The sequence below is a fragment of the Ctenopharyngodon idella genome, chromosome 15, assembly GCF_019924925.1.
Source record: "Ctenopharyngodon idella isolate HZGC_01 chromosome 15, HZGC01, whole genome shotgun sequence".
Taxonomy (NCBI): domain Eukaryota; kingdom Metazoa; phylum Chordata; class Actinopteri; order Cypriniformes; family Xenocyprididae; genus Ctenopharyngodon; species Ctenopharyngodon idella.
This window is the reverse complement of record NC_067234.1, coordinates 10,039,475-10,067,471: the sequence shown is the minus strand read 5'-3', so window position 1 is coordinate 10,067,471 and position 27,997 is coordinate 10,039,475. Positions and strand designations below refer to the sequence as shown.

The following is a 27,997-nucleotide window of genomic DNA, read 5'->3' as shown; positions in this document are numbered from 1 at the left end:
CCCCGGAACCCAGTTTGAAGGCCATTGTAAAATCGAAGGACTTTTATTTTGAAATGCAAGTCTGTTGTTGGCGCTCATGGCTTCACATGTATGAGTAGTAGGGCGCAAAAAATTCCCGGGATTTTGGGGCCTAGTTAGTAAGTAAGCAAATAAGTGTGAATTGTAATATTTGTAATTGTTTTTTTGACATTCGCATTAATAAACCATATAACAACAGAGATGTTACGTACTTCAATCAATAGAAGGTTTACTTCAATTTTACCCTCACAATAATCACTCAATACTGGAAAGTTGCTAATTACTCTAGCATTGAGATGCGGGTTAGCATAAGAATTTGTTTAAAATAAACCTCTGAAAATATATTTTATTGACAGTAGTTTATGAATTAAGCCTTTTTGGACGTCTCATGTTAAAATTCACACAGGTTAATATTGCTAATGATCAACACTTAACTATTTAACGATAAAATTATAGTTTCTATTTGATGTGCAGGTTTGCAGACACTTACTGAAGAATTGATTTGTTGATATGAATAAGCAGTTCATACGTAGATATTTACATTAGATTTAATGTTATCTAATGCAGGGGGTTTCAACCTTTGAGACCCATGAAAACTCCACATGTTTTATATATTTTCTCCATACAAAATCTGCTGTACTTTGGTGGTGGAAACCCTGGATCTAATGTAGTACATTTCTGGGTAATAATACTATGTTTTAGATCAGCCTTTCAGTTGTTGTTTTGTCTTTCAGCTGGCTGTCATATGCTGCAGTAGCAGCTGAGAGAGGGAGTCATCATTTATTGACACAGAGAGGCCGGCCGCAGAATGGCGCCTGTGTCTGAAATGGACACGGGTCCGGTTGAAGAAAGCTCGGGGGGTCTTGAACGTTCAGACTGTCTTTGTCCGGTCTGTCTGGACATATTCCTGGAGCCGGTCACTCTGCCCTGCACACACACTTTCTGCAAACCCTGCTTTCTGGAAACCGTGGACAAGTCCAACATGTGCTGTCCGCTTTGCCGAAAACGTGTGTCCACTTGGGCACGACTCAACAGCCGGAACAAGACCTTGGTCAACATGGAGCTCTGGAGACGCATACAGGACGCTTTCCCCACTCAGTGTGAGCGGAGAGTGCAGGGAATTGACAATTGTGATGATGCTGGTATGGAGCGCAGCTTGGCTGAAGCAGTATGTGCCTAATAACTGTATCATGGTAATGCATGTTGCCTTTTTTTCCCCCCAGTGCTGATTTCGAGACCTCGAGTATGTCAGCCAGGAGAGCTGAGGAAAGAGTATGAGGACCAGATCAGCAAGGTGAGAGATTCATGATGATGGTGGTGGATTTTTAGCCAGCAGTCAATGAAACAACAGCTGGGCCTCATGAATGCAGACAGCAATCCCATGTTTACATGGGTTGTATTGTTGTTCTGCCAATACCTTTGTTTGTGTGTCCAGTCCTGCTCAGAGCACAATGCTGCATCCCAACATTGCTGCAATGGATTTTTTGAAAGATCTGATAGAATATTTATTCTTTGACTCATTTTGATTTTTTTTCCATGCACATAATATTTGTTTATAGCCAGATAATTACAATTAAGATTTATTATTATTATTATTACTACTAATATTACTATATAATTTTAAAAATGTGACGCGTTGAGCGGATTCATAAACGCCTCTGATTGGCCATTGTGTTCACGCCGTAGTAGACTGTAAAAAAAGATGGACGACGCACCTTCACTCTCTTCCATTGTAGTAAGTGAAGCCACTAGGGTGCCAATATGGCGCTGACATCTTGACTCTCGAGTCTGCGCAGTAGTGAGCACAAAGTGGAGCCGCGATATCAAGGTCCCGCCCACACTCCCGCAGAATCGGTTAATACTAGAGCCCGACCGATAAAGGTTTTTGGAGGGCCAATGATATTGATATATCGGCCGATATTCTTTATATGTATATTATAGGGGTGCGACGGTTCAAATTACTCACCGTTCAGTTTTATCACGGTTTTAAGGTCACGGTTTCGGTATGGTTTGGTATGTGGTGTGTTCAGGGAAAATAGGAAAACTGATAAAATAAAGATAATAAGAACAAATAATCAAACTACAAGCAACAGCAGGTAATTCAGGTATCTAATAGTAGTTTTCAAGTACAGAAAATGAATAAAATAATCAAATATAAAATAACACTGCATATTATCTTCACTGTATAAATTAAGTAAAGATTAATCATTATTGAAGATACAAAAGATATTCAGTCAAGAGCGAGTGATTTCTTCGTCATTTGTTGTTTGATAAACATTAAAAAAACAGACAGCGAGAATATTAGGCTTCTTTCCATTTAAGACATAATGCACGATCCAGTACATATCCAGTACACATGCGTTGACTTTTTAAACTTTTAAACGTTCACTTAAGACATAACTGACTATGTTTGCTAAGATAGTCGCCAAGATGGGCATGTTGACAATTTTTGTGTGAATTTGTATGTTCAAGCTCAAGACTTGAAAGAGAACTCAGTATTTGCGCGCTGTCTGAGATAAGCATGCGCGCACTTCAGATGAGCACACACATCTTCTCACTCTTTCGCGTCTTGCTCATAAATGTTTAAATTAGCAAGGTTTAATTGAGTTTAGTTTAAACATAGATAGCAACGTGTGCTCTTCATGTCTCACCTGTGATGACTGCGTAAATGACTGCTCGTATTCGAGCATATGGCACTCGCAGTGAACCAAGTTTACGAAGAGTGACTGTTTTGTTCATGCTTTTTGATTATCGCTTTTATGTAACGTATTAGGAAGCCAGAATGCATATCCATCGACTGAAACATACATTAGCTGAACTCTGTCTGTCTGTTTTACATGTTGCTATTTTCAACAAGCCATATTATAGATGCGTCTTCAGATTTGAGCTGAACTGCGGTGCAAGTGCGTGTTGAAAATGTTCATATTGGTGGCATATGTGTTGATGCAGATATATCTGCGATAGGCTCATATCGGCTGATAAAATCAGCAGACCGATAAATTGGTAGGGCTCTAGTTAATACTGCAGATGAACTCGGTGTGAAATAAACAGTTCTGGAAATAGAGCAATTAAAGTTAAAGCTCCAATCTCCTCCTGAATATTCAGAAAAAGTCTGTTGGTGCTTCAGTGACTACTTCACTCAGAGAAGCTGTCAATCTCAGCTGTCAATTATGATGTCAAAACCCACATTTTTATAGCATCAAATAACTAACTAAAAACAAACTTAATTAAAGAACGAACACTTTAACTAACATCAGCATAATAAAAACGACAGAAACAATCTTTAGAAAAAAATATTTGACATGTAATTTCATTGATGATTATTTACAACATGTTTTTGAAGCGCTGATCATTGTAGCCAATCACAGACATATCTGATGAGCGCGTGAACACAATGGCCAATCAGAGGTGTTTACGAATCCGCTCAAAGCATGACTCACTGTTGCGTCCAGGTCGCACTCAAACTCATGTGGTCTAAAACATCATGTTTTGCCTTGCAATGTAATATGAATATTCTGCAATCAGGAACATTTATCTTTAGAAACACTATGAAAGTTAATATCAGGCAGAGCAATGCAGATATTACCATAGATATTATATGTACAATATGCATCACATTACTAAACATTGTTTTCAGTCACCTCTGTTTTCGCAGTCCATGCTACTTCATGAAAACGGCATTTTCAAATTTGTCCATTTGGGAGAGCTTTCAAAAAGCTTCGTTGACAAAAACGGTCTCAGTGTGGACGGAAGATGGAAACTGAGAGAAAAAGATGAGATTTCAAATGAAAATGTATTAGTGTGGACAAGGCCTATGAAAGTCTTTATTGTCACTTTTGATTAAATTAATGCATCCTTGCTGAATAAAGAATTGATTTAAAACAAAATCTCACTGACCCCAAACTTTTCAATAGTAGTGTCCATTTGAAGACTTATTTCAAAGATTAATAGCATTTTTTTTTTTTTTTTTTTGTAATATGATTTCATGATGTTTTTTGTTTGTTTGTTTGTTTTTTCTTTTTCTTGTAATGACATGGTCAATTTTAGTGCAAATCAGATCAGATTTTGTTTTTGGTGTTTTGTTGTTGTGAAGGGTAGCTGTTATCATCTCATCTCTTGTTTTGAACAGCTTGTGGAGGAGAAGCGAGCTCTGGAGGAAGCCGAGCGGAGAGCCAGTGAGGAGTACATCCAGCGCCTGCTGGCTGAGGAGGAGGAGCGTATGGCAGAGGAGAGAAGGAGGCAGGAAGAGCAACAGCTGGAGAATGATGAGAAACTGGCCAGATTGCTCAGCCAAGAACTGGTGAGGTCACACATCAGAGACCGTGAGCCAAATTCAGTGACATGCACAGTCATAAAAGTATGGCTCCACTTTGCTTGGACAGACTGAAATCCCCAAAACTGTTTGTCAAGATTGTTTTAATAACATGTCAAAACAACAATAAAATTTGACAGCAGACATTTGGACTGTCTGAGCATAACAGGAAGACATGTAAATAATCTCATTCTGTCTTCCTAAAGCGTTGACTGCATTTGTCAAGCTCAGCCTTAAGCATTGTTACCCAAGGTTATAATTTATGTTAATATAACTTCATGAGTAACTATAAACTAAAATTGAATGCCAGAGTAGCTAACCCCTACTGAGTGACAGCATCATTCAGAAAAGCTAACATGAACAAAATGGTTATTTGCTTTTTTATTTTTGTTTATTTAATTTAAAGGCTCTTAATTTTGTTTTCGGGGTCTCCTGCAGTAGATTTACATGCATTACAGGTCAAAAAACACTGTAATTTTCTCATAATATACATTGGAACATCAGCTCTTTTCTCACAGTGTCTGAAACGGTTCGATAAAGGATTCAGTCTCTCTAAACCCCTACTTTCCGAGAGCTTACTCTGCTCTGATTGGTCAGATGGCTCTGTCTGTTGTGATTGGTCAGGTGGCCCAGTCTGTTGTGATTGGTCTACTCTGCTCTGATTGGTCAGATGGCCCAGTCTTTTGTGATTGGCTCCCATTAGCATATCTGAATTTCAGATCTGGAGGCTTCTTCAGCACTTAAATACACAGTCATACGAACAGTAACAATGGCGCTGATTTTACCGTATCAATTCGAGTACGAGTCCTCATCCTTTGGAAGTACATGCAAAGTGGATATGCTTTCACAGTGAAGAAAACAGCGTCTTGTCATTTCAACAACACAAACCAAATTCTTCCAGGCCTCAACTACTGTACAACTACAGTGTTAGAGGGTCAAAGTAGACTTTGTTCACGGGTTGCCAATGAAGACTATAGGCTGGCATTATGTAAATTTGTTACAAACCTACATAGGTTCATGAAGGAAGTAAGGCTGGAATTACTGGCCACTCATTTCAGATAGTTCAGAATCGGTTCTTTCTGTTGGGAGACAATAACTTAATTTATTGTACATTTTGATGTTTAAAACTTTGCAGACATTTTAGATTCACAGACAGCTATATTACACACTTCATGAAAGGTAATATCTGAAGAAACAATAGGGGCACTTTAATATTTCCAAAAATGTATCACAAATCAGGGTTTAAACCACACACATAAAGGAGAAAGCTCACAAAATGCCTTTAGACAGCTGCAGCTTTATTTTACTTTGCTGTCTGAAGCTCAGCAGAACTTTTTGGGGATGATTAATGCTGTTTTGTGCTGTTTGTGCAGAATTCAGGACCAATCTCTGAGTCACCATGGAACGTCAAACCTGATGCTACGCCAGCTAAGAAGACAAAACCAAATATGGGGGATATTGAGAAGTGAGTACCTGCTGTTGAGTCCCAGTATATCAGTTATATAACTCATCTTTTCAGGTCTGGTTATTGTTGAAAGTTTTGAAAGACCATAAAGAAAGAGGGTTTTTCTAATGCACTGCATTCTCTTATATGTCAGGTTTTTGCGTCCAGTGTCTCATAAACAGCCAAGCAGTTCTGACAGCAGCCCAAACTCCTCTCTGATGGCTAATAAGGTGATTTTGATGATGCTTTGATTGTCTCCTCCTCTTACAAATGAAATCATTACAACCTAAAATTAATTTAAAAAGTGATGATAAAAATAAAACAACTTGATTTAATTACTTATCAAATAAATAAATGTTGTCTTTGAGATCATACATTGCACATATGTGGAACAAAAGCTTCATTAATTTGTAGTTATCAGTTGTATTTTATTTTTAAATGTTATAAACATCTAAAGAAACATCTAGTTTTTTGGTAACACTTTGAGCTTTAATGTATAATGCAATATAAAGGTACTCATAATGTACATTATAATGCATTATATATTTTAACAAATAATTGTAACCAAAGGTAAAGTGCATTATAATAATTGCAGATTCTGAAATTGGTTATTTGTCGTGTGTTTTAATGCATTGTACTTTCTAAAACTGTTCAGTGAATAGATAAGTATTATAATGTAATATAAATGTGGTTACAATTATACACAAGACCATTCAATTCATTATAAGCTGCATTACAAGGCATAATTAATGCGTTAAAAATACTTTTATAATGCATTCTTTTTTTTGTGTGAAAGACATTGATTCATACATGTTTTCTGTAGGAAAGTTTTTACAATTTTAATACAAAACTAATAAGTTTTTCTCTAAAATACAAATAGGCTTATGAAAAAAGACAAAATTATTTAATTTAATTAAATTTATTTATTATTTATTTTATTTAATAAAAAAAAAAAAAAAACGGTAATATTGTGAAATATTATTAGTTTAAAATAACTGTTTTCTGTTTAAATGTTTTAAAATGTAATTTATTCCTGTGATTTAAAGCCAAATTTTCAGCATCATTACTCCAGTCTTCAGTATCACATGATCCTTCAGAAATCGTTCTAATATTATCAATGTTGATGTTAAGATCAGGGGTTAATATGTGCTGATACTAGAGGTCGACTGATTTTACCAATACCGATAACTAGGTTGGACCATACTTGCCAATAACCGATTAATCAACCGAAATCTTTAAAATTGGATCCTGGATAAAAAAACAAACATAACACATATATAAATATGAATATATTAATTATATTAATAAATATTGAAGTAAATAAAAGACATGCATTAGTAAATGTTGACATGTATTAGGGCTGCACGATTATGACAAAAATCGCTGAGAACAGTTCAGACAGATCCTGAGCACACAGTTACATCTTCATTAGTTTACGATCTGTTTAACAGTCCTGTCTAATATGTTATGAGATAGAACTGCTATACAAAGAAAGTAGACCGTATATATAAAAAAGTATTAGCTTTTGCAGTGTGGTTGATGCCCAGTGTCGCTAGCTTAGCAGAAATACATAATCATGTTTCGCTTGGTCTGCTCAAAGTCACACTGGATTTTCTCCTTAGCGTAAGGTTGAGAGGTCCTATCAATGTTTTTCATGTTTGTAGAGTTAGTTAGTTCGTGGAGTAAATAGATAGGCTGTGTACACAGCTTTTTAAAAATGGCAGGTGCTGGTGTTTCGCTTGTGTTCGACATATCAGAGTACACTTACGTCACTGGTAGCTCCTTTTGTGCTAGGTTAGACTTTTACATTCTGAAGTAGTCGTGATTCACCTCTCGCGATGTAACATGCTCTAAACACACCTCTTAAACGCAGAATAATGTAAGTGGATATTTTTCCTTGTAATCGCGACTTTGAACGTTTATGAAATCGTGGCATCCGTAATCGTGATTAGAAATTTGATTAATTGTGCAGCCCTAACATGTATTAGTAAATGTTGAAATTAACAAACTAACAATGAACAACACTTCTACAGAATTTAACCTTAGTTGAATGTTACAAATGGAATCTTATTGTAAAGTGTTACCATTTCATATAAATCCTAACAGTCATGCTTAAAGATGGCCATCTTTTAATATCGACACTGTACTGTATGATGACAGCGGACCCTTCTCAGCTACTACAGCATTGGACGCAACCCGGAACAACTATTGGCATGGATTTTTGCCGATAACCAATTGTTCCACCAATCAGTTATCGGTGCAGATCTTTCGGCAAAACCGATGAATCGGTCGACCTCTAGCTGATGCTTTTTTTTCCCGGACTCTCTGATGGAAAGAAAATCAACGAAATCTTTTTGTAACATTATACATATTCACTGTCACTTCTTAAAAAAATAAATAAATAAAAAAATCTTATTTGATCCAAACCCTTTGTATAGTAGTGTATATGCAAAGTTCATGCATGCTTAGTGGAAGATAAAACATAGTTGCATAGTTTAATTTTAAAGATGAATAATGTTCCATTTTTCAGGAGAACATTCTTAGCCCTCCAAAAACCCTCACAGCACCATCTGTGGAGGACACAGTCAAACAGACCGTGCCCGTACTGGACTACAATGGGAAACCCTCCACTTCCAACTTCAATCCCAGCTGCTCAGAACACACTTTTGTTTTTAACAGTCCTAACAGCAGCTCTTCGAAAAGGAAGAGTTCAGAGATAGAGCTTCTGAGTGAAGCCGATCTACACACTAAGAGGCCTTGTGCTGCTCCGCAGTGTGAATCTCCTTCAGCCAACAGCCCTTTCCTGTCTGAAATGGCGTGGCACGAAGAGACTGCACGGAGCCGCTGGCAGCAGGAAGAAGAGGACCGAAGATTGGCTATGCGACTTCAGAGGGAGCTGAACCGCGAAAACACAGTGGACCGCAGGAAGGGTTCAGCCGATAGCTATCAGCTCCGGCAAAAAAACACTCCGGCTTCCACAAGTACAAACTCAGATGTGGAGAGTGCGAAAAAGAACATTAGTACGTCACGGTCGACTGCGAGGAACAGCACGGGGCGCAGGGACGATGGGAAAACTGAAAAGAGACTGTCTGGAACAGTGGGATCCACCCCTGCGTCTTCTCCTTCAATGACGGTCCCGACTAGCTTGAAGAAGGGGGCGAAGCAGACCACCCTTACTGAGATGTTCCCCAACATGGGCAGCTGAATGATCCTCTGCTGCTTTGATCTGGTTCCTCAAACACCCCTCAGACTTGAAACAGATGTTAGTAGTTGCCGTGCTGCTACTAAAGAACGCCGTGTAGCCGTGTTCCGTTATCTTGTTCGGTTTCTGCTCATATCATATGTTGCTAATACTCCTTCAGTGCCTTTCCAGAGAGGTCCATACTGTAAAGTCATGATAGTTTTGGAATGGTTTTCATTTTATAAGCATTTATAAAGTCATGACTAGCTTAGAGTTTGAAAAGTTGTGAATGCTGCAGAAGAAAATCTTTTTGTAAGCATTTTCACTTTGATTAAATAAAGAAAAGATTACTTTACAGAATTTTGTTGTTGTCTGGTTATTTGACAAGCGAAAAGCTAAATGCAAGGGACTAGATTATTCCTCGTGGTTATTACGCTCAATAAATAAATACATATTTAGGCCTAAATTTAAGATTTATGTATTTGAATTAGTTAAATTCAAAATTCAATTCAATACACAATTGTGTGTGTGTGTGTGTGTGTGTGTATACACACGTATATACACGTGCAGTGTTGGGGGTAACACATTACAAGGAACACAAGTTACGTAATCAGATTACTTTCTTCAAGTAAATGCATTACTTTTTTTTCAAATAAGTAATGCAAGTTACCCATTTATTGACTGACAGCTCTCCTGTCTGCATATTGAGAGAAATAGATACTGCAGAGGTGTTGTGTGCGCTGTGTGAACATTATGGTTATTCTAGACTAGTTCTAGACTAAATGTGAGTATACATATAGTCATTTACTTCTTCTCCTGCATCCTATTCTTCTGTATTCCTGAGTGGCAGCACAGCTGAAAGGCTTGTTTGTTTGAGCTCTACTGTACAGCCGTAATTTTGCATTTCCTTCAGTCTGAGGCTTATTCATTTCACTTTTGGTGTGAAAGGGCCTATACATTTGCCCAAAATAGAACTTCTTTGTTGGTATAAAAACAAACAAACAAACAGCCCAGCCCAGATGAGAAAAAGTAACTCAAAAGTAATGTAACGGATATATATAACGGATATATATATATATATATATATATATATATCTCTATCTCTTTTGGTAACACTTTTTTTTTTTTTTTTTTTTATACAGTGTTTTTAATGTAGTTAATGTAGTAATAACTATAAATTATGCATGATTAAATGCAACTAACCCTAAACCAATCTAACCCTATAGTAAGTACATGCAGTTAAATATTATTACTCAGTTCTTAAATATTTAATTACACTGTAACACAGACACCTTAAAATAAAGTGTAACCTTTTTTTTTTCTTTTCTCAAACCTTTAATCTTAAGTTTGAAGAATGCTAATGTGACTCACATCTGTCCTAAAGAGGAAAGCTTTGGCATAACTGCTGATCTGCATTATGACGCCATTGATATATATATTTTTTTCTTTCTACATAAGAATTGCAAAAGCACTGCATTTTGAGAAGTATTATCATTGGAAATGTCATGTGAAACCTCGGAAACAGTCAGATGATCAGTGAACCACACTTCCGAAGTTTGCTCTAGGCTTGCCTCATCAGATTATAGCCTGTTATGGTATTCTTTTAGTATTTCCCGTATTTTGGGGTTGAAGTTGTTTGCAGCACTTCCTAGTTGAGTCTCGTGTGTCTTTATACAACATGAGTAATATTCCTTGTTTCTGTGACAAAAATTCCCCCAGGATTTTATAGAAAGAACTGATATCCAAAATTAGCCAATGAGCTATATTTAAATGGATTCTATTTAAAGTGTGCAATGATAATTGCTTGTTAAAGATGAAGTCAGCAAATGGAATTGAAAAAATTGATCAAATTAATGCAGCCTTTGGTGACCATAAGAGACTTCTTTCAAAAATGACCCCAAACATGAATAATTATTCAAAATGAAAATAAGCAGGTCAGGTTAATTTTGATCTCATGCAAACTTGAAGCATCAGCCATTAAACAACCACATATTTGATGAGTGAATATTGAACATGTTCCCTTATGCTGGCAACCTAAAGTTGTGGTTAGCAAATGGGGGGATATGATTTCTCAAGTTCAGTAGTAACGTTTAATCAAAAAATTAAAATGATTAAAAATTCAAATAATTCTGCAGTTGTTGGATTGATAGGCCTACACAAAAATCCCCTCACAGCAGCCTGATTCATGGAGCTTGCTGGCTATGATGGAGGTCTGGTCATTTGACGTGCTCTTTATATGCCACAGAACTGCATCATAGTTTGGTCAGTGACCTTCCAGTTGTTGCACGCAACCTCAAAGTGGGTCAGATATCTGATCATCTCAAAGAAAGAGCACAAACTATGAAAAATACTATGGGTCCTACAAACTGACCTTCACTGTAAAAAATAAATCATCGGTCTAATTTTCATAAAAAAAAATTAAGGTGATAATTAAAAATAGGGTGTATATTTTATTAGTAAAATTGTGGTTCAGTGTTGTATAGAAAATATTGAGAACATTTCATTAATAAAATCAAGATACAATATGCAACATACAGTTTCTTCACTGTACACTTATCATATCTCAGATTGCATCACAATTCTTTCAGTTCACAACTTGTTTAGGTTTATGGCTTTGATTTTTGATTTTAAAGTAAAACATGTTTTGGAAAAATATGCTTCATAAAAATACAAAATATTAAATAAAAACATTATCGAACTAAAATATAGTACATTCATTTCATTGATTGATTTAAAAAATTGGTCTTTTTTGGCCGCCACGCGGTTTAAACACAATACGCAACACACGGTTTCTTCAGTGTATGCTTATCATATCTGCACAATGTTCTTACTTGGGTCTGAATGCGTAGTTTGTCACATATGCATCCCAGATTGCCTCACAGTTCTTTCATTTCACAATTCTTTCACAATTCATACACAATTTGATGGTTTTTGAACACTGTAAAAATTGTTATGTGCTGTTTACTTAAATTCTGGTAACAATAATACACACAATATTTTTGAGTAGTTTTTCAGGTTGGATTTCTTTAAATGGAACCTACTTGAATAAATCATGTAAAATCTCCTAAATTATTTAGTCTGACACAATTAGTTTAATATTTTTAGTGAAATTTGCTTTTTTATTTTAAGTTGACTCTCAAAAGTGTGTGATTTAGAGTGAATGGAAATGACCAGTTTATATTTGACTTTGAGTTATGTTAAATCTCCTAAATAATTTAGGACATTTTACATAAACAGCACATAACATTTTTACAGTGTTCAAAAACCATCAAATTGTGTATGAATTGTGAAATGAAAGAACTGTGAGGCAATCTGGGATGCATATGTGACAAACTACGCATTCAAACCCAAGCAAGAACATTGTGCAGATATGATAAGCGTACAGTGAAGAAACTGTATGTTGCGTATTGTTTAACCCCCGTGGCGGCCAAAAAAGACCAATTTTTTAAATCAATCAATGAAATGAATGTACTATATTTTAGTTTAATAGTGTTTTTATTTAATATTTTGTATTTTTATGAAGCATATTTTTCTAAAACATGTTTTACTTTAAAACTGTGAATCAAAGCCATAAACCTAAACAAGTTGTGTTCCGAATTTGAGGCTGATATCTCAAAAAATGATTAATTTTAAGGAGTACAAGTGACTTTTTTTCAGGACCATTTAACCTTTTCAAATTATGCCCATAATTTTTCTTTCTTATGGCGTTATGCACATAATCATTTAAACCCCCATTGCATATAACTTTTTGATTTTTCAGAGTTAAATGATAACACACAAATTGTTTACATCTTACAAAGCCTACTATTGAAAAAGTATTAGTGTGTATAAATTAGCCCCATTTTCCTCCATTACAAGTCCTTCACTGTAATGCACTATTTTTTTTTTTTTTTTTTAAGGAAAAGGAAAGTGGAAATTATTTTTGTGGTAGGCTACTCAACATTACGCAACAATATTACAGTACAACTTGTCACACGCCGTTTGTCGTAGGCCCATGAATGAGGTGTCAAATCGACCGGCTTATTGAGGAGAGGTGCGCTATGACTTTTCTAAGCGATTGGGTGTACGATGTTAGCCCAGCGGATGAAAAATCGGCTGAAAAAAGTCCAATAGACTTAACACTGGGACAAAATCTGTGAGATCATATCTTTGGATAAGAAGGTCATAGAGACTTGGGGGCTGGGCTCAGCTGAATCAGGCTATCAAGCAGCCAATAAGTAGTGACATAACAACTTCATAGCCATGCCCTAGCAACCACTTACAGCACCCTAGCAATCGTATAACAACATTAACAGCCATAACTCAGCACCAGAACATTGTAAAAACAAGGAGTTGTGCTCTTTTGATTCACAATGGCAAATAGTCTTTAAATATCATGCCATAAACTGTATAAGCACACCATAGTAACCATTTAGAGTACCCTAGCAACCATGTAACTTCATGAATAAGCCATATTTCAGCACCAGAACATTATACAGACTTGATTTGGCTCTCTTGCAGTTACATGCATCACTGCAGCATCTGTACAGTGCTGAGTTTTGCCACTGCAAGCACCATTCACATTTTCTACAGGAAATGTGCGTTCTAGTTATTAATCTGCAATCCATCGTAACTTTTTTTTCTTTTCTTTTTTTTTTTTTTTTTTTTCCTCTGAATGCTGCCAGTCCTTGTACTTTGTACACTTTAATTTAAGTTAAACTTGTGTATATAGTCGTCTTCTTCTGTACTGTCATTAAAGAGATTTGGGCCCAGTTGCAAGAAGTAAGCCACTATGTTAAGACTGTGTCTTAAGAACTAGTTTGACCAACTAGCAGTAAGACAAGTGGTGATCGGTCTTACTTTTCTGATTCAAATGAGACAGTTCTACATTTTTTTTGTAACTGACTAGAAGCAGTCTTGAAGGGAAAAAATAAATAAATAAATAAAATAAAATAGATGACTAACTTTTACGACTAGTCTTAACAGTTTATGCAACCGGCCACTTGATTTGTTGTTTTGTCTGATTTAGTTCACATGTGCAATATATTGTAAATGAGTAACACTACAATAAGGTTTCATGTTAATATTAATTAACTACATTAGTTACCATAAACTAAAAATGAACAATTATTCTACAGCACATGTATAAGTTACCATTAGTTGATGCTCTGTGAACTGTAACATGAACATGAACATTTTAACAAAGGTTAATAAATGCTGTACAAATATATTGCTTATTAGTTCATGTTAGCTAATGTTAACAAATGAGACCTTATTGGGAAGATTTCCTGTATATGCAAACGTGAGCAGTTTTTTTTTGTTTGTTTTGTTTTTCCCCTTCTCAATTTGGTTTCAACATCCTCAGCTGGCTGTGTCTGTGTGTGTCACTGAATGTGGGTAGGAAACACTCAGCTGTATTTAAGCAGTCAAAGTTACTCATCCTTGAATACTCGGATGCTCAATCACAGCTGAAGACTCTTCTGAGCATTCCAGACAACAGACTGTCATCCTAAAACCATATTCTACAGGCTTTCAACAGGTAGGCTTTCTTCATTATCTCAAAACACAGCGAGTCCAGAAAGTACAATATTTTGATGCTTGAGCATAAAAATATATACAACATAATTTACGTAGGTTTATTATATACTGTTTGTATATGTGTGTGTATGTGTGTATATATATATATATATATATATATATATATATATATAGCAAAAATATTTCAGAAAAACAAAGTTAATTCTGAGAAAACTAGCATCATTTTTGCTAGCAGATGCCATTTGGATGCATATTTTGTTAACTAATGCAATGAAAATCATATCGTTCATAAAGACAACATTTATGATGATGCTGTATACTGTACATATAGTAACAAAACACTAATGTGGATAAAGTGGATTCAGCAATGACAAAATGAACTGTAATGTCTGATGTTGTGTATAGGATCCCTGAGCTGAGATGTGTGTCAGTCACTGCTCCAGGTGTGTGGGAATGGCTCTGATCCCTATAGCCATCGTCTGCATGGTGGCAAATGTGCTGCTGTTGTTTCCTGACATGAAGTATCAGTACCTGACAGAGCGTCATGTGACCAGAGAGGCCATGTGGTGCTCTGGTATATGGGCATCGGGCCTTCTGGTGAGTTTTCATTACACTAGCTGTGCTTTTCTAGTCCTTTATTGGTTGTAGGAGATCTGATACTGTTTAATTACACGATAAAGACATTTTAAAATTATAATAACATTGGAAAATTAATGAAAAAAATTGTGTATATTATAAAAATGTATAATAATTATTCAAATAAATAATAAATAATGACCTTAATATATACACAATAACATACATACATATATACACAGTACAGTTGTGTTCCTTAATAAGGTTTTATTGTTCTGGTTTCAACATCCTCAGTTGAAAGAGAGTTTGTCCTCCTTGTCTTGAACTAAACTGAATCATCATTAGGGCTTCACCATCACGTGATGTAATTGTATTTTACGTCAAACAAGACTGCTCTGATGACTGTTTCGTTTTGTCAGGTGCTTGTGGCTGCTCGAGGCTTTACAACACACTACGAAAAGAAAGGATGCTGTTATTTTACTGCTGAGGTAAGAGAATTGTATTGTATTATGCATTAGTTTTGTTGTTGTATTTTCCTTTTAACCATGATCACCATTTGAATAATAACTTAGCAACATAATGATGTTTTGAACAAATATCCTGTCCTTATGATGTAACATCATTGAGCAAATTTGGGGATTTCTTTGAGATTTTTTTTAGGAACTATCCTGTAAACTATTCTGAGTTTTCTTGTCTTGTGTCCAGGTTTTGCGTAAGTTGGGATACACATGTTTGGCTATTGTGGCAGCTGGGTTGTGTTTCGTGGTCAGTGGGATGGGGCTGGCGCTGGGACCCCTCTGTTTACACAATGGCACTGAAGGCCTAAAGTGGGAACGGCCATTAAAACAAGCCAAAATTGGGTGAGTAAAACCTGAGATTGTTATATTCTTTCGCTATGTTTACAAAGAGCTAACTTACTATTATTTATTCAGTAGGCAAAGTCATAAACATTGGTATAGTTTTGTTTCATTGAGAAACAAATCAAATGTGGCCAACAGACTTTTGTGAGCTCACTGATTAAACATTAAAGCATGACATAACAAAAAGCGAAGGTAATTTTTTAAGACCACATGATATCGAAATTTTGGCTTTTAATTCCTGTGTTAGCTTTGATGCAATTTATGTGCTAGTGTAGGCTACTAAAAAGGGAAAATGTGCCTCTACCTACATTTTTGCAAAACTCAAAACACGTACCAAATATACAAATCACTGCAGTTTCTAGCTGAAATGAAAACTAGAGGCAGTAAAACAGCATCACCTTCTGTTTCTTTTCACACAAAATGATGATTATATCGAATAATAAAGACTTTTTGCGTGGTTCTTTGCACAATATGTCTTAAAATCACTTTTTATCATAGTACATAATTTGTAAACTAATACATTTTGAAATTTGCATTACATAATCAGCTCCATATGTATGGCTATTCTGACACAGTACACTTGCTCGGTAGCTCACCTGATACAGCATTGTTTCCGCCATGAAGTAAAAAAAAAAAAAAAAAAAAAAAGGTTTTTGTAACTTTTTACCTCACAATTCTGACGTTTTTCTCAGAATTGCAATATAAACTCACAATTGCGAGATATGAAGTCAGAATTGCGTGATATAGGCTTAAACTCGCAATTCTGAGAAAAAAAGTCAGAATTGCGAGTATATATCACGCAATTCTGACTTTATAACTCGCAATTGTGTTATCTTGCAATTCTGATTAAAAAGTCAGAATTGCGAGTTATAAAGTCAGGATTGTGTGATTAAAAACTCGCAATTGCGAGAAAAAGAGAGTTGCGACTTTATATCTCGCAATTCTGACTTTATAACTTGTAACTACATTTCACTTTCAAAGTGTCGCGATCATGAATCGTGCAAGACGTGTACTATGAAAATCAGTGCACTCAAGCATAATGATATTTCATGTAAATAAATTATGACCATGTTCCTGTGTGTCTGTTACTGCAGAGAGAAACTGTATCTGTATGATCCGGAGCGGTGGGCATCAGCCTGTGTAGAACCTCGAGGTGTCGTGATCTGGAATATTGTTCTTTTCTCTGTTCTCATGGCAGCAAGTGGCCTTGAGCTCATCTTCTGCGCTCTGCATCTCCTCACCGCCTTACTGGAGTTCATGTGTGGACCTGGCTTCTGCAAGAATAAGGTATTTTACGAAGAGCCTACCTTTGTGAAAAAGTCCACTTCATTGTAATCACTGTGCACTTGTAGTGTACTTCAAATCTTCAAAGCATATATTTTTTTAAAAAACTGTAATATAATATTGATTAAATAATAGGCCACTTAAGTATTTAAAGAGAGTACACTTTCATGACTGTTAACTGACTCTTAACACACTTAAGTACACTTTTAAGTGCACTTTGTAATATTGTCAAATGAAAAGTTTTATATTTTAAATCATTGTTTTAATAATCTTTTGTGCTTTAAAGTACACTTATAATGTGTTGACTAACACACTAAAAGATATGTAAAGTACTAGATTAGTTTAAACTGTAGTGTGTAATTCGATATTACGTTTATTTTAAATATTCTATACTTCATCATTACAAATGTGTAATTACAAATATTTTTAAATGCATGACATAAAAGTTTTAATAGAAATGAAGTTAAAGTATAATTTAATTTACCATAAATGCTTGTGAGTACATTCAGCACTTTAACCATATTTCAAAGACAATACAATTAATTATGAAATTACATATAAAGATGTACTGAAGTCCTACTTAAATTGATCAAAAGGCACTCTAAGATTCAGCTAATTGCAATTTTTTTATGCTTTTTTAAAAAAATTTTTATAGCAATTTATAATTTCTACAGCATTTTTTTTATTATCTTTTTTCTCTCTCTTTTTAGGTTGTTCCTGCTTGAAATGACTAGAGGTTCTATTATTTTCATCTGCATGTGAGAATGACATTTTTTTCGGGTTAAACAGTCAGCTATGACTACTTAACTTATTTTAAACAGAGACAAAATAGAAATGAGAAGTGGATTAGGAAAGTCAGTTTTCACATCCCTGAATCTTTTACTGCACTGTCATCACATAAGTCCATGTTCCTGTTGCTCAGCTGGTTCAGCATGATGCTGAACAAATATAAATAAGCTATTTAAAACATATGTAAAAAAAAAAAAAAAAAAAAAAAAAAAAATATATATATATATATATAATTAATATATTGTGATATATTCTCAGAACGCACTTTAATTTTTATGCATATTTATGCAATTTTTATGTAATTACTTTTTATATGTATGTGATAAAATACTGGCTTTATATAGTTTTGTTGATACTGAAATGCTGTGTTAATAGATGTTATATTTATTGTTGAACTTCTACAAGATTAAAATTGTATGAACAATTCAGTGTGTAAAAGAATGCATCATTTATTACATTTATTTATTTTAATAAAAAAAATGCAAGCAGCATACTTTTCAAGAAAAAAAAAAAGCTTCACAAAAATGTTTTTGATTTAAAACATGGTAGATTCTGTTCATAATTCAGAAGTACTGTGAAACTGTGTGCGCCAGACAAAAACAGAAAAAAACAAATTCAGCAAAAACTAAATTCACAGACATCTGACACAACAATATTAGACTGGACAAGTCAGAATCATGACCTCAGCATATTTAAAGCTACGTGGGAGAGAGAAAATTCAGTTTTTAGAGAAAACTGCTTTTTATCCTATAGTGGCCACAAGAGGGCCACATATATCTTGTCTATCTTTACACTCCTAACAATCCCCAAAATAGTCAAGTGCTTCTCACTGCAGAGCCAAATGTTCAGATCCCCCTCTGGGTGGTTTTAGGTTTAGAGATAGGGTTATGTGTAGAGGTAGGTTGTGGCTGAACTTTCAAGCTCTACCCATTACAAACAGAGAGGCGGAGCTGGACGTCAAGCTCCACCTATTGGTGCTGCAGTGAGCAGCCCCTCAAAATAGTATGTATATTATAGTGTATTTATGCTATCTATGCCACAAATTATCAGTGGATATTAGTATGGTCATCAACAACCTTTTATATGAATTTGATTAAACTAAATTGAAATTAAGTGAAAACAATTGCTTAAACTAAATATAATATTGTAATTTCTTAATAAAAAAACCCACCAAACTTTTGAACAGTGGTGTGTATAAAATAAAGAGGTTAATACTTTTATTCAGGAAGGATGCATTAAATTGATCAAAAAGGACAGTAAAGACTTTTACATTGTTACAAAATTTTTCTGTGTAAAATTAAATGTTTGTTTTTGGTTTACATTCATCAAAGAATCCTGAAAAAAATTATCACGTTTTCCACAATAATATGAAGCAGCAGAACTGCTTTCAACATTGATAATAATAATAAATGTTTCTTGAGCAGCAAATCATCATATTAGAATGATTTCTGAAGGATCATGTGACACTGAAGACTGGAGTAATGATGCTGAAAATTCAGCTTTGATCACATGAATAAATTACATTTTAAAATATATTAAAATAGAAAACTTAGATTGCAATAATATTTCACAATATTATGTATTTTTGATTAAATAAATGCAGTCTTGGTGAGCAGGACTACATTCAAAATCTTCCCAACCCCAAACTTTTGAACGGTACTGGTATAGATTCAAGTAGTCTTATGTATGTATTGTTTTTATTATTATTATAAGTTATCATTTATTAAGTATAGGGCCTGCTGATGCCAACTATAACATCACTTAAATCTGTCCATACTGGCAGGTGATGCTAGGGGGCGATAGTGAGCTGCATGGCGTTCCACTTTCATATGACTGTCAGTTATTGCAGTGAAACAAAATCTAATTTGTGCTTGTTGATTATACAGGTAAGATGAGTGATGTGATATCGAAACTTTTCTAATGTTTATATGTGTATTTAATGTGTATGTTTGATGTGCTTGCATTTTAAATTGATAAACCGCATCGGCCAGGGGCAGATTAAAGGTGCAATATGTAATATTTTCTGTTCGCTAGAGGTCGCTAGAGGCCTATTCAAAACAAAGGCGTAGCTTGATGACGCCAAGTTTGAGCGCGGAATCTTGGGACATGTGGTCTTCACTTCAACGGCCGGTGGAAAAGAATTGGGATAGGACTCGGGAAGAAATCATGTACATGGATGTGATTATTAACGTTACTGTAGTATGAAGCAGAGCAGGACTGAGTGTTGTGGGAGCTGAACGAGGCCGCTGGAGCGATTGCGCAACACACGTCGCGAGCAGCGGAACTTTTATTATGCCGCAGTCGCTGGCACCACTTCTGCTGTTCCGGTCATGAGTATGAAGTAACACAGCTCTGTTTATCTTATTAGATACATTTGAGTGTGTTGAGAATGTTATAACGTTACTCTGTGCGTTCGCTCGGCGGCTGCTGCGAGACACTGTTGCACACTGCAGTAAGCTAGATCGATTTTAGAATTTCATATTAAATGCTGAATGGCTTGTGTTGATAAATGGCATGCAATTAATTTTAAAACGTATATGATGGAGAAAATGCTGTATCACTGTTACTACAAATAAAGCTGCATCTGATTATGCTATGTTAGCTACTTGACAAAATAGTGTTTTTCTCTGAGGCATGGTAAAGCATGGTACTCACAAAAAATCAAGAAAATTAGATTTAAACAATAAGACTAAACGTGTTGAGCTATATAACAATAATTAGTTTTCTGTCTATAAATATATTAAAACAGTTGTTCCCTTGCCTATTAAAACGTAAATATGAAAGCATCTTTGGTGTTTCCATGGTTTCTACAAAATAAAACTGGAAACTGAGGGTAACGCGGGTATGACGCAATTGACAGGTGACTCCTCACAAGTCCCGGAGCCTTGGTTAAAATTGCAATTTTCTCACGATTTACAAATAGTTGCAAACATTTGGGATATTGTAAGTACTCAAGTGAACAAAATATATAACACTGGCCTAGTGGTTTTGGATATTTTACTGCAAAATTCTTACATATTGCACCTTTAAGGTCTACACAGGCCACCTAGTCTAGGCTCAGGGATTTCTAGAGACCTGTCCCCCCAAAAAAATGTTGTATCACTAATAATCATCATAAAATTAGTGATAAAATAAATATCACTAATAATGGATATTCGAGGGAGGTGATTCAATCTCTGCTAGATTTTTAAATGGGGTGGCACAGAGGGGACCTAGAACCAGTCAGGGGGAACCAGGGAAAACAGAAATAAATGCCGGCTATATAGGGCTAAATAAATACTGGCTATAAAAGGGGATTTCTATAGTCCTAAACATTTACCTCTAAGTTATGCACCATTTATCATCTGTAATACCATGGTGTAACCACTAGATGGCTGTATAGATGGCTTCATATATAGATATCTAGGGCCCTATCATACACCCACCAGGCACGGCGCAAGTGTTTTTTGCTAGTTTCAGCCCGACGCAGTTATCATTTTCATGTCCTGCGCCATGTTGTTTAAATAGCAAATGCATTTACGCCCATTTGTGCACCCATGGGCGTGCTGGTCTGAAAATGAGGTGTGTTTAGGCGCATTGTTGCTATTTTGAGGCAATTGAAATAGAAATAAAAAAAAGTGGCGCAGTATTTTTTTAATTTTTTTTTTTATTTAAAGAGCGCATTAGTAATATGCACCTATAGACGGGTGCACAACTTGCATACACTCTGCTTGTTACACAGGGATGCGCATCAGCACACAAACATGCCAAATATTAAAAATAAAAGGATTACAACGTAAAAGATTATTATTGTGTGCATAAAGATTAAAATGCTTTGCTGGAATCCGGCTTGTCCTGTAGATATTCTGCTCGCTCGCTTTAACCTTGCGCATGAGCAGATCCGTTTCCTTGCTAGAGAAGCTTTCAGTTTTTCTGCTTGCAAATTCCGTTGTGTAAATAGCAAATCCGCCAGTGCAACTGGCTTTTAAAGGGAATGGGAGATGAGACTCTGATTGGTTAATTGCACGTTACTCCCAAAACACACCCATTATCATTAAAGGATTATGTATGAAGAAAGTGTAAAACTCTTGCAGTTCACGAAGATTATGCTACGTCCTATGCCTTCCCTATTCAACTTACGGAAAAAGCTTAACTGACGCGATGACAGTTTACACTTTCTTCGTAACCTATAGGTACAACCCTTTTAGACCATGCACCGGGTTCACTGACCATTTTTCCCGTTGTTAAACTAGCAAAAGTGGATTCGGACACGCCCTAAGTGCACCTGCGCCATGCGCTTAGATCGTTAAAATAGGGCCCATAAACATTGCTGTCTATTCCCTAGTTGCTGGGAACATTGTTTTCAGACATAATAATTTACATGTATTAGGTTTTGCATTTGGATATATATTTAGACATTAAATACTACTTTTTGTCAAAGTTGAGTTTTTTTTTTTTTTTCAAGTTAATTTGAAGTATCAGTTTTTGCACTCTTGTTACAGTCAAATCTAGATTTAGAGAAAGCATTTTGTTACTCAGTCTAGCTACATATAATAGCATGATCAGTCACACGACATGAAAGTAATCAGAACATTGATTACCGACCAGGGCTATATTTCAAATATATATAATTGAGTGCTTACATACCATGAACAGAGATCTGGTCCATGGTCTTTCCCTGTTTGAAAATCAATCAGCAGTTGACAAATTCGGATTCAAGTAGCTTCATTGGAACGGTAAAAAAGCATTACATTGCCAAAGCATTGACAGGGCTCTGATCCAGTTGTGTTGAGCATTGTCAAATTTACAGGCAACAATAGGCAGTGATTTACAGCTCTCTGATCCAATGGCGTTGGGCATTGTCAAATTGACAGTAGCTACCTGTTCTCAACAAGTGCCAGTTTAGAAAAGAAGTGCTCCCCACTAACATTGGTGTGGGGAGCACTTCTTACAACTGAATCTGATGTACAACTGAATCTTACAACTGAATCTGATGTAGCGAGAGGTGATGTACATTAATCCTTCTTGTGCGCTAGGAGCTCATCAGTTGCCTGTTTTTTTTTTTTTTTATACCTCCGTCCAGTAAAACTAGTAATTACTGGTACTGCAGAAATAGATTAATCAGAAAATATTTGAAAAAAGCACTGATCACGTGGGCCCCTAGGCTACAGCCTAGGTTAGCCTATGCGTTAATCTGCCTCTTTTTATAGGAGATACTTAAAAGGTTATTTCAACCAAAAAATGAAAATTCTGTCATTAATTACTCACCCTCATGTCGTTCCAAACCCGTAAGACCCGTAAGTTCATCTTTGGAATAAAAATTAAGATGTTTTTGATGAAATTCGAGAGCTCTCTGACTCCTCAATAGACAGTGATTTAACCACCATTTTCAAGGTCTAGAAAGGTACTAAAGACATCGTTAAAACAGTCGACGTGACTGCAGTGCTCCAACCTTAATTTTATGAAGCGACGAGGATACTTTTAGTGCGCAAAAACAAAACAAAAATAATGACTTTATTCAACAATTTCTTCTCTTCCCTGTCATTATCCTTATGTAGTTGCCGCAGTAAGCACAGTAAAGACTTCCATGTTTACGTCCTAACACCGGCTCAGTATTTGCCGAAGCTGATCACGTGATCAGCATGACGCATGCGTGTGATGCTGACGCAGGAGCCGGCCAATAATGAGTCGGCGTTCTGACGTAGAACCTGAAAGTGCTGGACGTAAACAGTGTAGGATAATGACATAGAAGAGAAGATATTGTTGAATAAAATTGTTATTTTTGTTTTGTTTTTGCGCACAAAAAGTATTCTCGGCGCTTCATAACATTAAGGTTGAACTACTGCAGTTACGTCGACTGTTTTAACAATGTCTTTAGTACCTTTGAAAGTGGTTGTTAAATTGCTGCCTATGGAGGAGTCAGCTTATTGGATTTCATCAATTTCACCAGCGTCCCGAGGTAAAACGGAAAAGCAAATGGAGAATAATTAGCATAGCTGCTGTTCATAACATTAAGCAAAGATAGTCATGTGCAACTGATCTGATATGAGATGCATTATGTGAATGCTTGGTAAAGAGATGCGTCTTTAATCTAGATTTAAACTGGGTGAGCGAGTCTGAGCCCCGAACATTATCAGGAAGGCTATTCCAGAGTTTAGGAGCCAAATGTGAAAACGCTCACCCTCCTTTAGAGGACTTAGCTATCCTAGGTACAACCAGAAGTCCAGAGTTTTGTGATCTTAAAGAGCGTGAAGGATTGTAGGGTGATAGAAGTTCGGTTAAGTACACAGAAGCTAAACCATTTAGAGCCTTGTAGGTCATTAGCAGTACTTTATAATTGATACGGAACTTAATAGGTAACCAGTGTAGAGATGATAAAATTGGTGTTATATGATCATATTTTCTTGAACTGGTAAGAACTCTAGCAGCTGCATTTTGTACTAATTGTAGCTTGTTTATTGAGGAAGCAGGGCAACCAGCTAGTAATGCATTACAGTAATCTAGTCTAGACGTCATGAAAGCATGAACTAACTTTTCTGCATCAGAAACAGATAACATATTCCGTATCTTAGCAATGTTTCTGAGGTGGAAGAAGGCTGTTTTTGTAACATATGAAATATGATTTTCAAAGGACAAGTTATTAAAAAACCACAACTTGATCCTAGAGAATTAGTCAATTACAGGCCGATCTCAAATCTCACTTTTCTGTCAAAAATACTAGAAAAGGCAGTATCATCACAGCTATGTTCCTTTTTAGAAAGAAATGGTATCTGTGAGGATTTCCAGTCAGGATTTAGACCGTACCATAGTACTGAGACTGCTCTCATTAGAGTTACTAATGATTTGCTCTTATCATCAGATCGTGGTTGTATCTCTCTATTAGTGTTACTGGATCTTAGTGCAGCATTTGACACTATTGATCACAATATTCTTTTAAATAGACTCGAAAATTATGTTGGCATTAGTGGAATTGCATTGTCATGGTTCAAATCATACTTATCTGACCGTTATCAGTTTGTAGTAGTAAACGAAGACATGTCATATCGATCACAAGTTCAATATGGAGTACCACAAGGCTCAGTACTAGGACCGTTACTGTTCACTCTGTACATGCTACCCTTGGGAGATATCATTAGGAAGCATGGCGTTAGTTTTCACTGTTACGCTGATGATACTCAGCTCTATATTTCTTCGCGCCCTGACGAAACTTACCAATTCACAAAATTAACGGAATGCATAGCTGATATAAAAAATTGGATGACCAGTAATTTCCTACTACTAAATTCAGAAAAAACAGAGATTCTAATTTTTGGACCAAAAACTTCTTCACGTAATAACCTAGAATATTGTCTAACACTTGATGGCTGCTCTGTTAAGTCTTCGTCGTCAGTTAGGAACCTGGGTGTGCTCTTTGATACCAATCTTTCATTTGAAGGCCATGTTACTAGCATCTGTAAAACCGCATTCTTCCATCTTAAAAATATATCTAAACTACGACATATGCTCTCAATGAAAAATGCAGAACAGTTAGTTCATGCGTTCATGACCTCAAGGCTAGATTACTGTAACGCTCTACTGGGTGGTTGTTCTGCTCGCCTGATAAATAAACTACAGCTCGTACAAAATGCAGCAGCTAGAGTTCTTACTAGAACCAGGAAGTATGACCATATTAGCCCAGTTCTGTCAACACTGCATTGGCTTCCTGTTAAACATCGTATAGATTTTAAAATCTTGCTAATTACTTACAAAGCACTAAATGGTTTAGCTCCCCAGTACCTGAGCGAGCTCCTAATTCATTATAGTCCTTCACGTCTATTGCGATCTCAGAATTCAGGCCAGCTGATAATACCTAGAATATCAAAATCAACTGCAGGTGGTAGATCCTTCTCCTATTTGGCACCTAAACTCTGGAACAATCTTCCTAGCATTGTTCGGGAAGCAGACACACTCTGTCAGTTTAAATCTAGACTAAAAACGCATCTCTTTAACCTGGTATATACATAACACATTACCAATTTCCAAATCCGTTAAAGGATTATTAGGCTGCATAAATTAGGTCAGCCGGAACCGGGAACACTTCCTATAACACCTGATGTACTCGTTACATCAGAAGAAGAATGGCATCTACGCTAATATTAGTCTTTCTGTTTATCCCGAGGTTCACCGTAGTCAACCGGATCCGGGCCGTATCCAGGTAAGACCAAGGACCTGCACCTTGACACGACCACAACGCAGCCCTGAAGTATCAGCAGAGATTGAGTCAACTAGATCATCCCCTGTGAAGGCCTCATCGACACGACAGCCACGACACAGTTCCTCAACAACCGTCCATACCGGCGTGATGAATACGATCCTCAATTGGATGGAACTGAAATAAATACTTTTAATGTTGCGATCCTATTGGACTTATGATAGCTACCTGAATTGTAACAAAGCACTGTTGGCCAGAGGAGAACTGGCACCCCGACTAAGCCTGGTTTCTCCCAAGGTTTTTTTCTCCATTTTAACACCAATTTGCCACTTGTCTGCCACCTGATGTCACCTGATGGAGTTTGGGTTCCTTGCCGCTGTCGCCTCTGGCTTGCTTAGTTGGGGACACTTGACTTGACATTTGATATTCAACAGTGCTTTGATCTGCCTGCATTGACACTATTCTTTAAGAGCTGCTGTGCAGCCAAACAATGTACCAGTTATCAATGTAAAGCTGCTTTGACACAATCTACATTGTAAAAAGCGCTATATAAATAAAGGTGACTTGACTTGACTGACAAGTTGCTGTCTAATATAACACCCAGGTCTTTAACTGTCGAGGATGGAGTAACAGTACATCCTTATAAATGCAGATTGTAGTCTGAGAGATTCTGTGTACAGGTTTTTGCAATAAGTAATACTTCAGTCTTATCTGAATTTAATAGAAGAAAATTACTAGTCATCCAATGTTTTACTTCTTTAACACACTCTGTCAGATTGGATAATTTAGAGTTTTCATCTGGTTGTGTTGAAATATATAACTGAGTATCATCGGCATAGCAGTGGAAACTAATTCCATGTCTTCTTATAATATTACCAAGTGGCAGCATGTATATTGAAAATAGCAGAGGGCCTAACACAGATCCTTGCGGCACTCCATAATTTACTATCGTTATCTTAGATTTTTCCCCGTTTAAATAAACAAAATTGTGACCGTCTGATAGATACGACCTAAACCACCGTAATGACTGTCTCTGAATACCAGTGTAATTCTGTAGTCGATCTAGGAGTATTTTATGATCTATAGTGTCGAACGCAGCACTGAGATCAAGTAGCACTAGTATTGAGATACAGCCTTGGTCAGAAGCTAGAAGTAAGTCATTTGTAATTTTAACGAGCGCAGTTTCTGTGCTATGATGAGACCTGAATCCTGACTGAAATTTTTCATAGATAGTCTGTTTATTTGTTAATCTAACCACTGTACTAAACAAGAACCTTGGATTGTTTTGGTTATTTTCTATGAGTTTGCGGAGATGCTCAGCCCTAGCTGCTTTTAGAGTCTTTCTATAAATGGACGAGCTGTCTTTCCACGCGATTCTGAAGACTTCTAAACGAGTTTGTCTCCATTTGCGTTCTAGATTACGAGTTTCTCTTTTGATAGCGTGACAAATACTGTTGTACCATGGTACAGTATTTTTCTTTCTAACCTTTTTTAATCTCATCGGTGCAACAGTATCTAATGTACTAGTGAAAGTGGTGCACATACTGCTAGTCATTTTCTCGAGATCATTTGTGTGTTTGGGTACAATAAGCAGCTGAGACAGATCAGGCAGTTTATTTGTGAATTTATCTTTAGTTGCCGGGAGAATTGTTCTACCTAGTCGATATCGTGGCGCAATTTGACAAATATCAGCAGTATGCAGTACACATGTTACAAGACAATGATCAGTGATATCATCACTTTGCGGTAGAATTTCTATATCTGTAGGATTGATTCCATGTGATATAATTAAATCTGGTGTATGATTAAGACGGTGAGTGGGTCCAGTGACGTTTTGTTTGACCCC

At 36.1% G+C, this 27,997-nt stretch overlaps 2 protein-coding genes across 3 annotated transcripts; both read left to right on the top strand.

Annotated features, from left to right (window-relative positions):
• The first annotated feature begins 1 nt into the window (after position 1).
• On the top strand, positions 2 to 9,315 carry rnf168 (ring finger protein 168). 2 transcript variants are annotated; one of them, XM_051862134.1, is made up of 7 exons: positions 2 to 137; positions 753 to 1,160; positions 1,242 to 1,312; positions 4,148 to 4,318; positions 5,704 to 5,795; positions 5,929 to 6,004; positions 8,305 to 9,315. In XM_051862134.1, exons 2-7 carry the CDS (start codon positions 827 to 829, stop codon positions 8,977 to 8,979), a joined length of 1,419 nt encoding a protein of 472 aa, XP_051718094.1. In that variant the 5' UTR covers positions 2 to 137; positions 753 to 826; the 3' UTR covers positions 8,980 to 9,315. The 2 variants fall into 2 exon arrangements, with proteins under 2 accessions (XP_051718094.1, XP_051718095.1); XM_051862135.1 differs by having other exon boundaries at positions 50 to 141.
• Positions 9,316 to 12,515: 3,200 nt separating this feature from the next.
• On the top strand, positions 12,516 to 18,405 carry LOC127495381 (transmembrane 4 L6 family member 5). Its single transcript, XM_051862195.1, has 6 exons — positions 12,516 to 14,473; positions 14,878 to 15,069; positions 15,468 to 15,536; positions 15,754 to 15,908; positions 17,003 to 17,195; positions 17,903 to 18,405. Exons 2-6 carry the CDS (start codon positions 14,893 to 14,895, stop codon positions 17,915 to 17,917), a joined length of 609 nt encoding a protein of 202 aa, XP_051718155.1. The 5' UTR covers positions 12,516 to 14,473; positions 14,878 to 14,892; the 3' UTR covers positions 17,918 to 18,405.
• The last annotated feature ends 9,592 nt before the right edge of the window (positions 18,406 to 27,997 follow it).

What these genes read in the sequence shown, in the direction of transcription:
- rnf168 (XM_051862134.1), top strand. Translation starts at nt 827, where the DNA reads ATGGCGCCTGTGTCTGAAATGGACACGGGTCCGGTTGAAGAAAGCTCG. An exon ending in ATGAGGACCAGATCAGCAAG is followed by an intron (nt 1,313 to 4,147) that starts GTGAGAGATTCA and finishes TGTTTTGAACAG; the next exon opens with CTTGTGGAGGAGAAGCGAGC. An exon ending in GATTGCTCAGCCAAGAACTG is followed by an intron (nt 4,319 to 5,703) that starts GTGAGGTCACAC and finishes CTGTTTGTGCAG; the next exon opens with AATTCAGGACCAATCTCTGA.
- LOC127495381 (XM_051862195.1), top strand. Translation starts at nt 14,893, where the DNA reads ATGTGTGTCAGTCACTGCTCCAGGTGTGTGGGAATGGCTCTGATCCCT. An exon ending in TATGGGCATCGGGCCTTCTG is followed by an intron (nt 15,070 to 15,467) that starts GTGAGTTTTCAT and finishes TCGTTTTGTCAG; the next exon opens with GTGCTTGTGGCTGCTCGAGG. An exon ending in GCTGTTATTTTACTGCTGAG is followed by an intron (nt 15,537 to 15,753) that starts GTAAGAGAATTG and finishes TCTTGTGTCCAG; the next exon opens with GTTTTGCGTAAGTTGGGATA.